Source organism: Garra rufa, chromosome 19, assembly GCF_049309525.1.
Source record: "Garra rufa chromosome 19, GarRuf1.0, whole genome shotgun sequence".
NCBI lineage: Eukaryota > Metazoa > Chordata > Actinopteri > Cypriniformes > Cyprinidae > Garra > Garra rufa.
Window position 1 is genome coordinate 25,622,620 of NC_133379.1, and position 15,269 is coordinate 25,637,888.

The window sequence follows — 15,269 nt, forward strand, 5'->3', positions numbered from 1 at the left end:
GAATAACAAGGGCTCTAACGTTTACTTATAAAATTCACTGGTAAAAAAAAAATGAACACCATTTAAAGAAAGTTTTTGTCAGAGCCCTTTTCATTCTTAATTTTGACATTACTTTTCATTTTTACACCCGACATATATATCGGTTCAAATATCGATTATCAGTCTACTTGATCTGTAATAATCGCCGTTGGCCCTGACAAACACATATCCGTCAACCCGTAATATTAAATAACCACATATACTTATATAACCATATATATATATATATATATATATATATATATATATATATATATATATATATATATATATAACCATATATATATATATATATATATATATATATATATATATATATATATATATATATGGTTACAGTAAGGATGAGGGTTTGGTTTAGGGTTAGTTACATGTGATTATTCATCATTTATTGTAATTAATTTTTTGTTAATATTTATTGTTATTATTAGTATAGTAACAACATGCAACAAGGACACCATAAAATTAAGTGTAACAACTTTTTTTTGTAGTGTTAATTCATGTAAACTAATGCAACTAATGTTTATGGAAGCTTATTGTAAAGAGTTACCAAAAATAATTTTTGCCCTTGTTTAACAAGATAACTATTGTACAAAATTTTTTAAAAGTAAAAATTCTAAAATAATAAAAAAAATGCTAAAATATAATAAAAATAAAATAAAATGTAAATGATAAAATAAAATAAAAATGTTAAAATAACAAAATAAAACAAAAAAGCTCAAATAAAATAAAAATGATTAAATAACAACATAAAATTAAAAAAAAGCTTAAATAAAAAAAAAAATGCTAAAATAACATTAAAGAAAATGCAAGATAACACTGTACAAATTATTAAACAAACAATCTTTTGAAAGTTTGTAATTCAACTACTAAAAGGAGATTTGGTCACTGCGTAAATGCCACAGGTGAAATAATCCTTCATACTGAACATAGGTCATAGCATATTGAAATAAATGGATTATGTCAAGAGGATTTGCAAAGCCTCAAAATATGACCATACCTGCAGTCTAATAATGTACAATAGTGTGACTGTGACTAAGTTTGTCTGATTTGTTTTAAAAGCAATGTTTTCTTTTGTACCTGTGTAACATCCTTCACATTGATGAGCTTCTTGGTTTGAGCCACATGTCCTACTATACCGATGTCCAGAGGGAAGACTATCTCAGAATCTGGAGGCACCACACAGTCATCCAGCTCAGAATTTTCATTAACATTGAAGAGACGTGTAGCCAGCTCAGCGATGCCGTTCCTCTGTCGATACATGAACAGACTACACCGGTCGGCGTGGATCAGAGCGCTGACCCGCTTCAGAATCTTAAACATCACCTTCTCCATATTGACGTTCTCCTGCATGTCTGTAATGAGATCGTAAAATAACCCTCCCTCCTCTACCGAGCATATTTCCTTAAAACTGTCCACATCCACTTTCGACTCTGGTATTCGCATGATGGAGGCCACGGCACCAGGTTTGAGCTTTTTGTCAAAATAGCTCCTGGCAAAGTCTGGATTTCCATCGAGGAACTTTTCCACGTCTTCCTTTTTGACACTCATCTTGGGATCTTCTGCCCCAATCCCAGTACTTGCAGGCCAAGTAATGAGAGTTCAAATACGTTTTCAGGACAAAAACTGAATATTTACAGCATATAATCCTCAAATGGTTGAGAAAACGAAGAATCGTGAGATGAGACGCCTGCCACAGCAGGGGCAACCCGTGTCCAATCTAACTGTCATCAGCAAGGTGTTTTCCTAATAGTGTTGAAGGTGAATCAGGATCTGCTCTAGTAAAACTGATCAGGTGACCTGCATCAAAGCCTGAGCCCAGTGCTGAAACTGACCGACGTCCTCCTTTGAATGCTCTCTGCGTCCTGGGAATGAGAAGAGATGCTCTTTACAACAGTTTTAGAGGACAAGCTATACGATCATGAAGTATGTGAGAGGGAATGCACAATCTTATGCTTTGTTCCTCTTTGTCTCTTCTCCCAGAAGCCTGGCCTTTACGCTACAAGCTCTTTAAGTTCTTATTAAAAACACACTCCTCATTACTAAGCCCTATTTAACCAGGCCACTAGCTGATTATCTCAGCATCCCGGTTGTCTTCTTACTCAATGTGACTGCAACCATGAGAGCAGTGAAAGGAGTTTCCTAAAAAATGGAAAAGAACATATGTACAGTATATGTGGATATTGAGAGCAAAAGATTATCAGACATATTGATATTGTGCCTGAACTAGTATATAATTTAAGAGAAAAATTATAATATAAATATTATCAGTATTCATAACTATTCTCAAAAAGAGCCAATACATCTGTATTTCATTCTATTAAAGAATAATACTTACATAACACTGCCATTTTGTATAGCAGTACCATGGATAACCTTAAAAGCCATTAGTATAAAAGTAGACACACTGCAAATGTGTATAATTTGCAATATGTAACTGGTAGACTGTGAATCACATGTCATTGGGTGCCAATATTATAAACACTGCACACCAATTTTCAGTATAATATAATATGTATTTTATTTACAAACAGAATACATTATAGTGGCATAAGCAAAAAGTAGTGGAAGAATTCTGAATAACAAGATGAAATAAAAAAAAAGCAAAAACAAAATTAAAAATGCTCAAATAAAATAAAACATAAAATAAATTTAAATGCTGAAATGAAATAAAAATGCTAAAATGAAATAAAATAAAAATGCTAAAGTAAAAGACAAAAATAATAAAATAAAATAAAATAAATTTAAAAAATGATAAACTAAAATAATATAAAAATGATAAAATAAAATAAAAATACTCAAATTAAATAATAAAATGATACAATAAAATAAAAATGATACAATGCATTTTAAAAACGCTAAAATGAAATAAATAAAAATGATCAAATTAAATGAAAAATAATACAATAATTTTAAACACTAAAATAAAACATAAATGTTAAAATAAATAAAAAACACTCAAATTAAATAAATGCTATAATAAAATATAAAATGATTAAATTAATGTGAAAACCGCTAAATAAAAATGAAATGTTAAAATGAAATAAAATAAAAAATGCTTAAATAAAAACTACTCAAATAAAATAAAAAATACTCAAATAAAATAAAAATGCTAAAATAAAATAAATGCTACAATAAAACAAAAAATGCTATAATTAAAGATGAAATAAAATAAAAAATACTCAAATAAAATAAATGCTGTAACAAAATAAATTATCAAATTATTTTTAAAAATGCTAAATAAAAATAAAAATGTTAAAATCCAATAAAATAAAAAATGCTAAAATAAAATAAAATAAAATAAATGTTACAATAAAACAAAACAAAATAAAAAATGCTAATATCAAATAAAGTAAAATGCTACAATAAAGTAAAATAAAAAATGCTAAAACAAAATTAAATAAAAAATGCTAAAACTAAATTAAATAAAATACAAAATGTTACAATAAAATAAAAAGGCTAAAATAAAATAAAATAAAATAAAATAAAATAAAAGCTGCTTATTTGGAAATCTTTCCTAAACCTGTTGATCTTGGTTCTGCTCCTGAGCTACAAATTCCATATCAAACAACATATTATATAAATATATAACATAAAACCACACAAACTACAATAAAACATAATTGATAAACTTTGTTAGTAATGAACAAATTAGATTTCCACAAGTGACATATCCTACTATACTCTTTTCTTTTATCCTATACTCTGTTTGATGCTGCATTTCAAGTACTTTTGGTGCATTTTAAACACTCTTAATAAAAACTACTGAAGGATATGGGCCTAGATGGAATAACAATATAGGCTCTTCTCATAAAATGCCTATAATCCTTTTGTTGAGGTAAAGTTCATATCTATATAAAGGCCTCGTATCCATCTTAAGCAAAAGGTCATGAGGATAATCAGCATATTAATAGCTCTATACATGAACAAAACAACTCAGAGCTTTGGCTCTTGAGGGAAGTATCTGTGAGGACTGGTATATCTCTATTGTTTTTGATGAACCCTGCAGTTCAGAAGGTGTACATGATTAATAGTCACACATATCCAGTTGTCAATTACTTGTCAATACAAAGCCTGCTAGACAAAATACAGTCCCTTTGGAGCAGCCCAGGGCTTCAGAAGGGCCAGAAGTCAACAGGTGTTAATCTACAATAACTATATTAGCAGAGTATCAGATCCATAACCTGTTGGATATCCCGTGCTAATGTACTAATAATTAGGGTTAACTGATTACTGTGTGCAGATTACTTTTGTTTGGACATGTAAATTTTATGATGTAAGATACTTTTATTCTTTGACACATCAAGAAACATAATTTGTGGGTGTTTTGTGACCAACACATCAGCAGTAATCTGAATCTAAATCCAGCCCTCAGTGTTTTTTGGCTTTAGTTCTTTAGTTACTGCGCCACCTAGGGATAAAAATCAGTCATTGTTCTGCACTCTTAAAAAAAAGGTACAAAAGCTGTCACTACAGCAGCTACCTTTTCGGTAAGTACAAGTATGTACCATTTCGGTACTAATATGTACACTTTAGATACTAATATGTACCTTTAAGGTACCAATATGAATCCTTCACAGGTAAATAAGGTACAAAGGTGAAACTTTTAAAAAGGTACCGCCCCAGTGACAACTTTTGTACCTTTTTTTTCAAAGAGTATGCTGATAAGAAAGATGCTACACATTAACCAAATGAAGCTGAAACCAAATAAAATTTAAATCACTTGTAAATAAAATACCTGAAGGTGATAAATCAAATCACAAACAGTTTGTTTTTGTAAATGTCTGAATACTTTTGTCACTGCCTACAGAACCCACAAGGGTGCAGCAGACCACAATTTAACTCATTTCACTGAACTCTTTCGAACACTGAACTCATGTGAACTTATTGAACTCACATGCAAATGATCTTGCAATTTGCACAGTTTGACAAAACTCAATTGATCTTGACTATTTTATACTGCGGTCCTTGGACCTGGGTTGCTGTGTCTCTAAAAGTTGAAAACTTAAGGGGAAAATAGAGCAAATGTAATATACAAAACTGACTGTTAGAGCTGGACAGATTGCTTACAAATTGTGGTGAGTTTCTGATTATAGATTACATGATGAAAACTGTAAATTACGTAATCTAGATTACTCATTTTAGGTAATGTAATCTGACTACTTTTTAGAGTACTTTTAAATTACTTTTTTTATCAAACTTGTTTTAAACTTTCCATTAAATGTACCATATTGATATAAAACAGGAAAGAGAAAGAAAATATATTCTGCTTTTTAATGTCAACATCATAAAATGCATTAAAGATTACGTTAGTGAGATGATAGAAAGTGAATAGTGAGTTGATAAAAAAAAACAATAATTAATTCTATCCCTGGATTTAACGCACATTAATAAACTTCTAGGTTTCAAATATTTTTGTCCAGACTTCCAGATAATAAATTATGAATAATGTTATATAATGTAATACTTCATATTTGGAATCTTATTACGTAATGCAGATCACACGTAATCAGTTACTAATCAATTATTTTACAAGTTCTATAATTTCACGAAGTTGATATTTGTATTTGATAGTTGGGCATATTTGTAGCAATAGCCAAAAATACATTGTGCGGGTCAAAATGATTATTTTTCCTTTTATGCCAAAAATCAGTAGGATATTAAGTAAAGATCCTGTTCGATGAAGATATTTTATACATTTCCTCCTGTAAATATATCAAAACTTAATTTTTGATTAGTAATATGCATTGCTAAGAACTTCATTTGGACAACTTTAAAAACATCTAAAGAACTGACTGGAGTGGAGATACAGTTAAGTGACTAAATTTAAATTATAGTTAACGTAAATTATTTTTTTAACTTGATTATTTAAATTAAAATTTTAATCTTGTATATCTAACTTTGTTTCTTTTATAGTAGTTGATATGTTACCCTGGACCACAAAACCAGTCATAAGGGTATTTTTTTTTTTTATTGAGATAAATAAGCTTTCCATTGATGTATGGTTTGCTAAAGGGGCTATATGTAACTTTCTGAAATTTAAACTCGCGACTGACACCTGTGGCCAAAAAACGGAACTGCTCTTCCTTTCTGCTCGCTCTCGCAGCGCGCGCTCGTGCGTGCAAACTTCACAAGTCATCCGCGGCAACATTATGTTTACAGAGGTAAGAACAGTCAAATACATATATTGTTTGAGAAACTAAGTTTGTTTGGAATAATAGGCTAATTGCTGACTAGCGGTGGTGGCAGAGTGATCTGAAACGTTTAACATGAACGCGCTTGACGTCACATCCGCAGACAGCGCGCGAAAAATCCGACCCGACAGAGAAAATAGGAAAAATAGGATACAGGCTTAGGTGCACTCACTGTGAGCTGACAAGGTGTCAGTATGCTCATCAGGAGATGTTTGAGTCATAAATGGTCAAATAAAAAGGCTATTGTTACGTTTATTTTTGGAAAAAGTTACATATAGCCCCTTTAAGATTGGACAATATTTGGCTGGGATACAACTATTTGAAAATGTGAAAATCTAGAATGTAAGGGTGCAAAGAAATAAAAATATTGAGAAATCGCATTTAAAGCTAAAATTAAGTTCTTAGCAACGCATATTACTAATCAAAAATTAAGTTTTGATATTTACAAAAGGAAATTTACAAAGTATCTTCATGGACCATGATCTTTATTTAATAACAACAATTTTGACCCATACAGACTGTTTTTGTGGTCTAAATTTAAACTTGGATACACAAAAATAAAGATCGGTATTTAACAAAAAAACAAACAAACAAACTGAAGAGCCATCGTTACTCAGCAACATTCTAGCTTCACGTAATAGTTTGTCAGAGGGTGATACGGAACAGTTAAATTTTTACAATGAAAAGGCCTTTTACTTCCTAAAAAGTATAAACAATTACTTATAGAGCAGAACAGGTTTTTCAGCAAAGTTTTGGTCATGATGATCATGCATCAAATACATAAGCTTTAAAGGGTTAAAGATCCCATGGTCTCTGAACTGGAGCATGAAATGGCGTATGTGATTCCAGAAAACCAGCTTAATCTTGTGCATCAGTCAATAGAAACATTGCATGGTCAGCACTGGTGTGTGAACTCACACTAAGGAGTGCCTTTATTTGAATAGTTTCATAGGTTGGCCAGGAGCAAACCTTGAGAACATGGGGGATGTGAGGGATTAGGATCAGGGTTTATGGGGTGAAGTCCACGTGGATGACAAACAAAACAAGAAAGCCATAGATGCATTTCTGCAAGTGCTGAAGCTGAAGAAAGTTGTGAAAAAATTGGACAAATTCATATGAACCTGCTTTTTGACAAAAAGTTTAACCAACGTAGAGGCAACTGTTAAACAGCTGTCGTTAAAAATAATTAGAAATTGAGAAGAAAAAAGAACAAAAATGGAATAAGAAATTGAATTCTTACACACGTTTAAAGAACTAGTTTACTTCCAGAATAAAAATTGCCTGACAATTTACTCACCCCTATGTCATGTTCATGTCTTTCTTTCTTCAGTCAAAAAGAAATTAAGGTTTTTGAGGAAAACAATCCAGGACTACAAAGGTGGCCAACAGTTTAAAGGTCCAAATTGCAGTTTCAGTGCAGCTTCAAAGGACTCTACACGATCCCAATCAAGGAATAAGACTCTTATCTAGCGAAACAGTCATTTTCTTTAAAAAAAATAAAACTTTATATACTTTTTTAACCACAAATTTTCGACATGGGGTAAATTACCAGGAAATTTTTATTCTAGAAATGAACTAATCCATCAACGGCAAATGCACTCCACTGCATAAGAAAAGCAACAACCAGGGACAAACAATATATTTTTTTCTTTGTCATCTGTTTACATAGTATATATAGCAGACAGCTTTAGAAGCTGTGGCTAAACATAGAAAAAAGAAGGTCTTTAAAAAGAAGCGCACTAATCTCTGTAAAACACACCTACAAATAGATACTACTGAACACTGACTGGTGTGTCAACAGAGGTCAGCCAGGTTAGCCGTATCTCATTTTTCATTTTTAGATATAGCTTATAAATAAGAAATGAATTACGATTTGAAGAATGGTAACACTGCCACTCTGCCACTATAGAGTGTACCTATAAGACAGGACCTAATTATGCATTATATAAAGAAACTTGTCAAGCATACTATGGGCATGATGTCTGGATCACCCCACTAGAGAGCAAAGTTCCTTCAGGTCACAGTAGCATCTGAGCCATGAGATCTCAGTGCTGCAGCGTGATATTACCTGTGGCCAACCAATCCTAATACTGCTAATTCAGCAAATGTTGGCAACATTATATTATAGACTTATGGGGGCAAACTAGGACAAGCCATTTCAAAATAGTATACAAATGTACAGTTGAGGTCAAAAGTTTACACACACCTTGCAGAATGTGCAAAATGTTAATTATTTTACCAAACCAAGAGGGATCATACAAAATGCATGTTATTTTTTTATTTAGTGCTGACTTGAATGAGATATTTCACATAAAAGATGTTTACAAAAATCACCCTGTTCAAAAGTTTACATACACTTGATTCTTAATACTGCATTGTTACCTGAATGATCCACAGCTGTTTTTTTGTGTTTGGTGACAGTTGTTCATGAGTTCCTTGTTTGACCTGAACAGTTAAACTGCCCGATGTTCTTCAGAATAATCCGACAGGTCCCACAAATTCTTTGGTTTTTCATTATTTTTGTGTACTCCAAAAATGACTGTATGATTTAGGATCCATCTTTTCACACTGAGGACAACTGAGGGACTCATATGCAACTATTACATATGGTTCAAACACTCACTGATGCTCCAGAAGGAAACCCAATGCATTAAGAGCTGGGGGTGAAAACTTCAGGGTAAATGTAACTTATTTTGTCTTCAGGGAAACATGTACGTATCTTCTGTAGCTTCTGAATGGCAGTACTAAATGAAAAAAATATGCTATTTAGGAAAAATAAGAAAAATGTACACATCTTCATTCTGTTAAAAAAGTTTACACCCCCAGCTCTTAATGCATAATTTTTTCCATCTGAAGCATCAGTGAGCATTTGAAACTTCTGCAATTGCTGCATTTGAGTCCCTCAGTTGTCCTCAGTGTGATAAGATGGATCCTAAAATCAAACATTAATTGTTGGAAAGGGTTCAAATACACAAAAATGCTGAAAAAACAAAACATTTGTGGGACCTAAAGGATTTTTCTGAATAAAAAATAATATGCATTTTGTGTGAATCCTCTTATTTTTGTTAATTAATTACCATTAACAATTAAAAAACATTTTGCAGATTCTGCAAGGTGTATGTAAATGTATGACCTTAACTGTACACGAACACATTAATTACTTTTATATCATTGCTATTAACAGTAACTGTTTTATTTTAAAAAGTCTTTTCACAATACAAGTTCTATAATTTCACAATGGTGTTGAATAATGAGAGTGAGCCTGTATAACATCATCATAACAAATACAATTTGGAATGGAATAGATAATGGATACAATTTTACGCTGTGCTTTTATTATTATTTTTTTATTTTGTTTGCATAATATCTATTCCTGCTTTTTGCAGCACAACAACATGCTGCTATTATAAACAAGGCTCCTCTTAAACCCTGATGTAAAATTGGTGTGATCACACCACACAAATCTACTAGAAAGAGCCAAGAACATTATTACATAATAGATTCTCATAACGAATAAAGCTGCTTCCGTAATTACGTCTACCTCATCAAAACAACACAAAGCCTCTTGAAGCCTTATTGTCATCAAGACAACACTGAAATACGCAACATCCCCATTTTAATCAACAATCACAATCATGACAACACAACAATTTGTCTCCTCTGGTTGTTTTCGTATTACTGGACAATTAAAACATCTTGGATTGCAATTCTGTAGAATTTATTAGATTGGAGTTACAATTAAGATTTAACATCAACATACAGAACACAAAGGATCTAGATTTAAACTGGGATATGCAAAAATAAAGATCAGTCTTTAACAAAATAACACAAACTGAAGAGGCATCGTTACTCAGCAACATTCTAGCTTCATGTAATAATTTGTCAAGGGATGATATGGACCACTAACTATCCAGTTTGTTAAGAGAATATATGCAAGAGTTCATTATGAGTTCCAATGTTTGGAGGAAAACTCTTCCAAACTACTTCAGATTACCAGATACCTAATAATGCAAGATAGATGTTCAACACAATTTCACAAATAATGCTTCCAGACACTTTTTTTTACTTTCTTGTTCCCTATTCCCAGATGTTTTAGCTTTAAACAGTTAAACAAAGCCTCACTACAGTTGCATAAAGCTTTAATTGTTTTTTTGGCAAGCATGGGAGGGTTCAACCGAGAAGCCAGATTACAGCGAGGATTTCTACAACCGGATTACCCATAGATTTAAGAACCTTATTTAGTCACAAGAAGTGAAAATAATCAATAAGCCTGTCTGTAGAGTTGGTATAAAAGGGCTTTTGCTCAGTGTAGACAACACAGCCTTGTGGAGAACCACAAAGAGAGATCCTACACCACTGAATCCTTCCTTTCGTTCACTCCAAACAACAACAAAGCAAACAGGTAAGATCTAGTGTTTTACTGTAGGCCCTCTAGTCAAAATTGCAATGCAAAAATGAGTTGATTACCACCTATGATTTCCTTCTTCATTGCTCAGAATGGAATACTACAAGTTTGCACTGCTGGTGGTTTTCCTGTCCTACATTGAGCGCTGCTGGTCCTCCTCCTGCGTTGTGGACAGCTTTACAGTCAAGGATGACTTTGACCCCAAGAGAGTATGTAGTATGCAGTTTCAGAGGGGATAAAAGTTTGCTCATTTGTTATCTCAGTGTTAAACAAATTGACCTGACCTGCTGTATTGTATCTTGTAGTATGCAGGCAAATGGTACGCTCAGCAGAAGAAAGACCCAGAAGGACTCTTCCTCCAGGACAACATCTCTGCCGAATACACCATTGATGATGACGGCACCATGACTGCCTCTTCCAAGGGCCGCGTAACTCTTTTCGGGTCAGTATCGAGTCTGGAAGTATGAGAGTAACAATAAAGCATTTAATAACATTTGATTCAGAAAGCTTATGATAATGCTAATACTAATTCTACTGCTTATACTCAGCTAATGTCAGGCAAGATTCTCTCAAAGTTATGAACAAATATTCTTTCAGTAGCCTAACAAATAATATGTTCCTTAAAAGTTACCTGGTCTTTAGTAATGTTCTCAAAGACATTACCCTGCTGAAAAAAACTGCTCAAACCAGCCTAGGCTGGTTGGCTGGTCATAGCTGGTCAGCAGGGTGATTTTGACCACCAGCTAAAAAAAAACCAGCCTGACCAGGCTGGGAAACCAGCTACTTCCAGCTTAAACCAGCTAAGACCAGCCAACCATCCTAGGCTGGTTTTAACTGTTTTTTTTTTTGAGCAGGGTAGTTATACTTATGAAACATTTTTGTAATGCCGTGTCTACACCAGACGCAATCGACGCGATGCGATGCTACAAAAGAAAGCACAAACGTTATAATCAGTGATTCTGTTCACACTGGATCTGGATAATAATGTTAGCAAAATAAGAAAATAGAGCGTTACACTTAATATTCTCTGTAAGACTAACATAACCAAGAAAGAAATAAACATTTAAAAACCTGGGTGTTTCCAAATTTCAGAGAACAGAAAACAAGTTTAAATAGCCTATTTGACCCTGGACCACAAAACCAGTAAAAACCTTAAGTCTTAAGTAGCAAATGTAGCATAGTACATTTGTAGCAATAGCCAAACATACATTGTATGGGTCAAAATGATCAAATTTTGTTTTATGCCTACAATCATTAGGATATTAAGTAAAGATCATGTTCCATGAAGATATTTTGTAAATTTCCTTCTGTAAATACATAAGAACTTAATTTTTGATTAGTAATATACATTGCTAAGAACTTCATTTGGACAACGTTAAAGCTGATTTTCTCAATATTTTGATTTTTTTGCACCCTCAGATTCCAGATTTTCAAATAGTTGTATTTCAGCCAAATATTGTCCTATTCTTACAAACCATGCATCAATGGCATCAATGTAAATCTTATTTATTCAGATTCCAGATGGTAAAGAAATATAAATTTGTGGTCCAGGGCCACATATATGATAGCAATGATATCTTAATGATATCTGAATCTTACTGCTTAAGGAATCTGAGTTAATTCAGAAAATGTTCCTACATGATCGAGATGACGTTGGATGCTAATGCTAATCCTGCTGCTTACAAATTCTGAGTTGTTTCAGCAATTAGGTTTAAATAGTACATGACAGCAATGACGTCCTATGCTAACACTAATCCTGCTTTATACAGGTTCTTGGTTAATTGAGAAATAATGTAGTGATGTCACATGCTAATGCTAATCCTGCTAACTCCACAGATTCTGGGTTGTGTGTGCTGATATGGCTGCCCAGTATAGTGTTCCTGACCCTAGCACTCCTGGCAAGATGTTCATGAACTATCAGGGCCTGGCTAGCTATCTGTCCAGCGGAGGTCAGTAACCATTATCAGATCTGTATCCATTGCTGTCACATGAATCATCTGACTCATATTGTTAATTATTCATAAAGGTGACAACTACTGGGTCATTGACACTGACTACGACAACTACGCTATCACCTACGCTTGCCGCACTCTGAAGGATGACGGCACATGCGAGGACGGCTATGCCCTGATCTTCTCACGCAACCCCCGTGGCCTGCCTCCAGCAATCCAGCGTATCGTCCGCCAGAAACAGGATGAGATCTGCATGGCTGGTCAGTTCCAGCCTGTCCTGCAGTCTGGTAAGTCCACTGGCTTTGAATATAAATGCAACAAATGTAGTCTTGTTAATTCAAGTTAATCGTGCACATAAAGATGGAGTTTGGATTTGATTTTTCTCATCTGTCATTTTACAGGGGCTTGCTAAACTGTACCTGTGGAACGGAAGAGCATGTTGGCATAAGAAGCGGTGTCTGGGTTCAATCCATTTGGCTGTAGAGATACATAAGAACTTATCTCAAGGGAATCTTGTACTGTGTTAAGTGTGTGTGACAATAAATATTTTTTAAACAAAACTTGCTTTTGGACATTTTTATGGAATTTATAGGGGTGGGTGGTTGTGCATTGGTTTGCATATCATTGATATCTACGGTATCACCGGCCATAGTGTGAAATCAGTCTGGTCAAGGGTGTTTTTGCAGATTGTTTGAAATTTAAAATACATTAGAATGGACACACAGCAATTTGAATGCCCTATTGTGTGCAAACTGAAAGGGATTTATTATACTCCACAGCATATTTGCATTAATAACCAATGCCAAGAAGAACAGAACCAACATACATAAACCACAAGGAACAAATACATTTCTGTTTGGGAAACATAATAGAGATTATGGGAAAATGTCTGGCAAAGTTAGTGAGGGCTTGTGAGATCTAAAATAGTACAAATTTAACAGGTGTTGTTTTGCCAAAAGAAGATCAAGTTATCCACTTAGTGTAGTTACTAGGCTTTAGTGCTGATAATTCCTCTAAACTGACATTATACAACTCTTGGTTCCAAGCAAATTGAATACAAATAAAAAATAAATGCATTTTCAGAGAACAGACAAATGTTTAAAAAAAATTACAATTACATATGTGACCCTGGACCACAAAACCAGTCTTAAGTAGCACGGGTATATTTGTAGCAATATCCAAAAATACATTGTGTGTGTCAAAATTATAGATTTTTCTTTTATGCCAAAAATCTTTAGGATATTAAGTAAAGATGAAGATATTTTGTCAGTTTACTACCATAAATATATAAAAATAATAATTTGGGGTTAGTAATATGCATTGCTCAGAACTTCATTTAGACTACTTTAAAGGCAATTTTCTCAATATTTAAATTTTTAACACAATTGGAAAGCTTATTTATTTGCCTTTCAGAAGATATATTTTTTGATGTTTTTTTACTGGTGGGTGTTGGACACTATAGTTCATTTATGTAAGCGAGGACAGCAAAATAAAGTAAACTGTGACATATTATACCCAAAAATTCTGATATGACTGTATTTAAAATATATTTATTTTATACTAAGTATAGTTGAACTCTATTAACATATTTACTATCATTTTGCTCAAGATTTACTATATTAAAATTATAATTGAACTTTATTTGGAGTACTACTTTTGCACAATGCACCTTTCTTAATATTAAGCCTAAAATGTGTTTTAATGTCACTAATGATGAGGACTGTATGATATTTGAAGAACATCAGGTTTATGTGCAAGACATTTAAAGTGCACCTGAAGTATACTTGCAATAGTTCCACTTAAGCACAATCAAATATACTCAAGTATATCTTTAGTTGGACTTCAGCACAATTAAAGTACATTAAGAACAAAATGAGTTGTTCCAGTTTAGCAGACTTTAAGTATACAAGTTTAGTATGGAGGATTTTTAGTAAGTACATATATATGTAAATGTATTTGTAGCATACTTAGCATGACATAAATGTTTTTCCAAAACATTTAAGTATATTTGTTTTACACTAGGGAAGACAACCAAACTTTTCACAGTGCTATAAATTAAATAACATGTATCAATAGATAATAGGCATAATGTTTCTAATGTTAATCGAGCAGTAATACAGTTAATTCACATAAAAGATTCACAATAAAAAAAGGCTGTGCAGTATCAGCTTATCCAGTTCATTATTACGCTGGGTCATCTGAGGTCTTGCCAATTTATCTACAATAGGTTAATACCTTCTGAAAACTGTTCTTGTTACGCCTGCCGATAAGTATTCTCATGCCAGCTGGTGTCTTGGAGACAGAACAGATTGTCTGTACTGAGCCAAGTCTCTGCTGGAGAAAGTCAGGGTTAATGACATAAGGGGCTTTTAAAGCCTGACAATGTAAGTAAACAAGATGTAGAAAAGTCTAGACTTCAAACTGGAAGTCTGGAATAGTTTTCTGAACCTGTACTACTAAATAATACTTACAATTAAAAAGTAAGATTTAGATAAAATCAAAATGTTTCCAATTTAAAAACACAGCTGCAGTTATTGAAAAATGTACTTTATCTATATTATCCATTATACATTATATAATACTATACATAAATACATAATAAAGATTAGGAAGAATTTAATATTTATGTCTTCTTTTATATTTAATACAATATTGATAATAACAGTCATGGAACTTCAC

The 15,269-nt window shown here is 32.8% G+C and overlaps 2 protein-coding genes across 2 annotated transcripts in view; one reads left to right on the forward strand and one right to left on the reverse strand.

Annotated features, from left to right (window-relative positions):
* Positions 1–2,030, reverse strand: part of pde6b (phosphodiesterase 6B, cGMP-specific, rod, beta) — a 15,907-nt gene extending 13,877 nt beyond the window's left edge. The window contains exon 1 of the mRNA XM_073824401.1: positions 1,120–2,030. Within this exon, the coding sequence (XP_073680502.1) occupies positions 1,120–1,590 (471 nt within the window). The 5' untranslated portion in view covers positions 1,591–2,030. The remainder of the gene's footprint in view (positions 1–1,119) is intronic.
* Positions 2,031–10,477: 8,447 nt separating this feature from the next.
* rbp4l (retinol binding protein 4, like) lies at positions 10,478–13,150 on the forward strand. The gene is made up of 6 exons (XM_073824596.1): positions 10,478–10,635; positions 10,730–10,847; positions 10,944–11,080; positions 12,475–12,587; positions 12,665–12,877; positions 12,992–13,150. The coding sequence occupies exons 2-6, from the start codon at positions 10,731–10,733 to the stop codon at positions 13,000–13,002; spliced, it is 591 nt and encodes a 196-aa protein (XP_073680697.1). The 5' UTR covers positions 10,478–10,635; position 10,730; the 3' UTR covers positions 13,003–13,150.
* The last annotated feature ends 2,119 nt before the right edge of the window (positions 13,151–15,269 follow it).

Bases quoted from the DNA above. Each gene is read 5' to 3' on its own strand.
- rbp4l (XM_073824596.1), top strand. From the start codon at position 10,731: ATGGAATACTACAAGTTTGCACTGCTGGTGGTTTTCCTGTCCTACATT. The intron at 11,081-12,474 runs GTCAGTATCGAG...CTAACTCCACAG, and splicing joins GGCCGCGTAACTCTTTTCGG to ATTCTGGGTTGTGTGTGCTG. The intron at 12,588-12,664 runs GTCAGTAACCAT...TTATTCATAAAG, and splicing joins TAGCTATCTGTCCAGCGGAG to GTGACAACTACTGGGTCATT.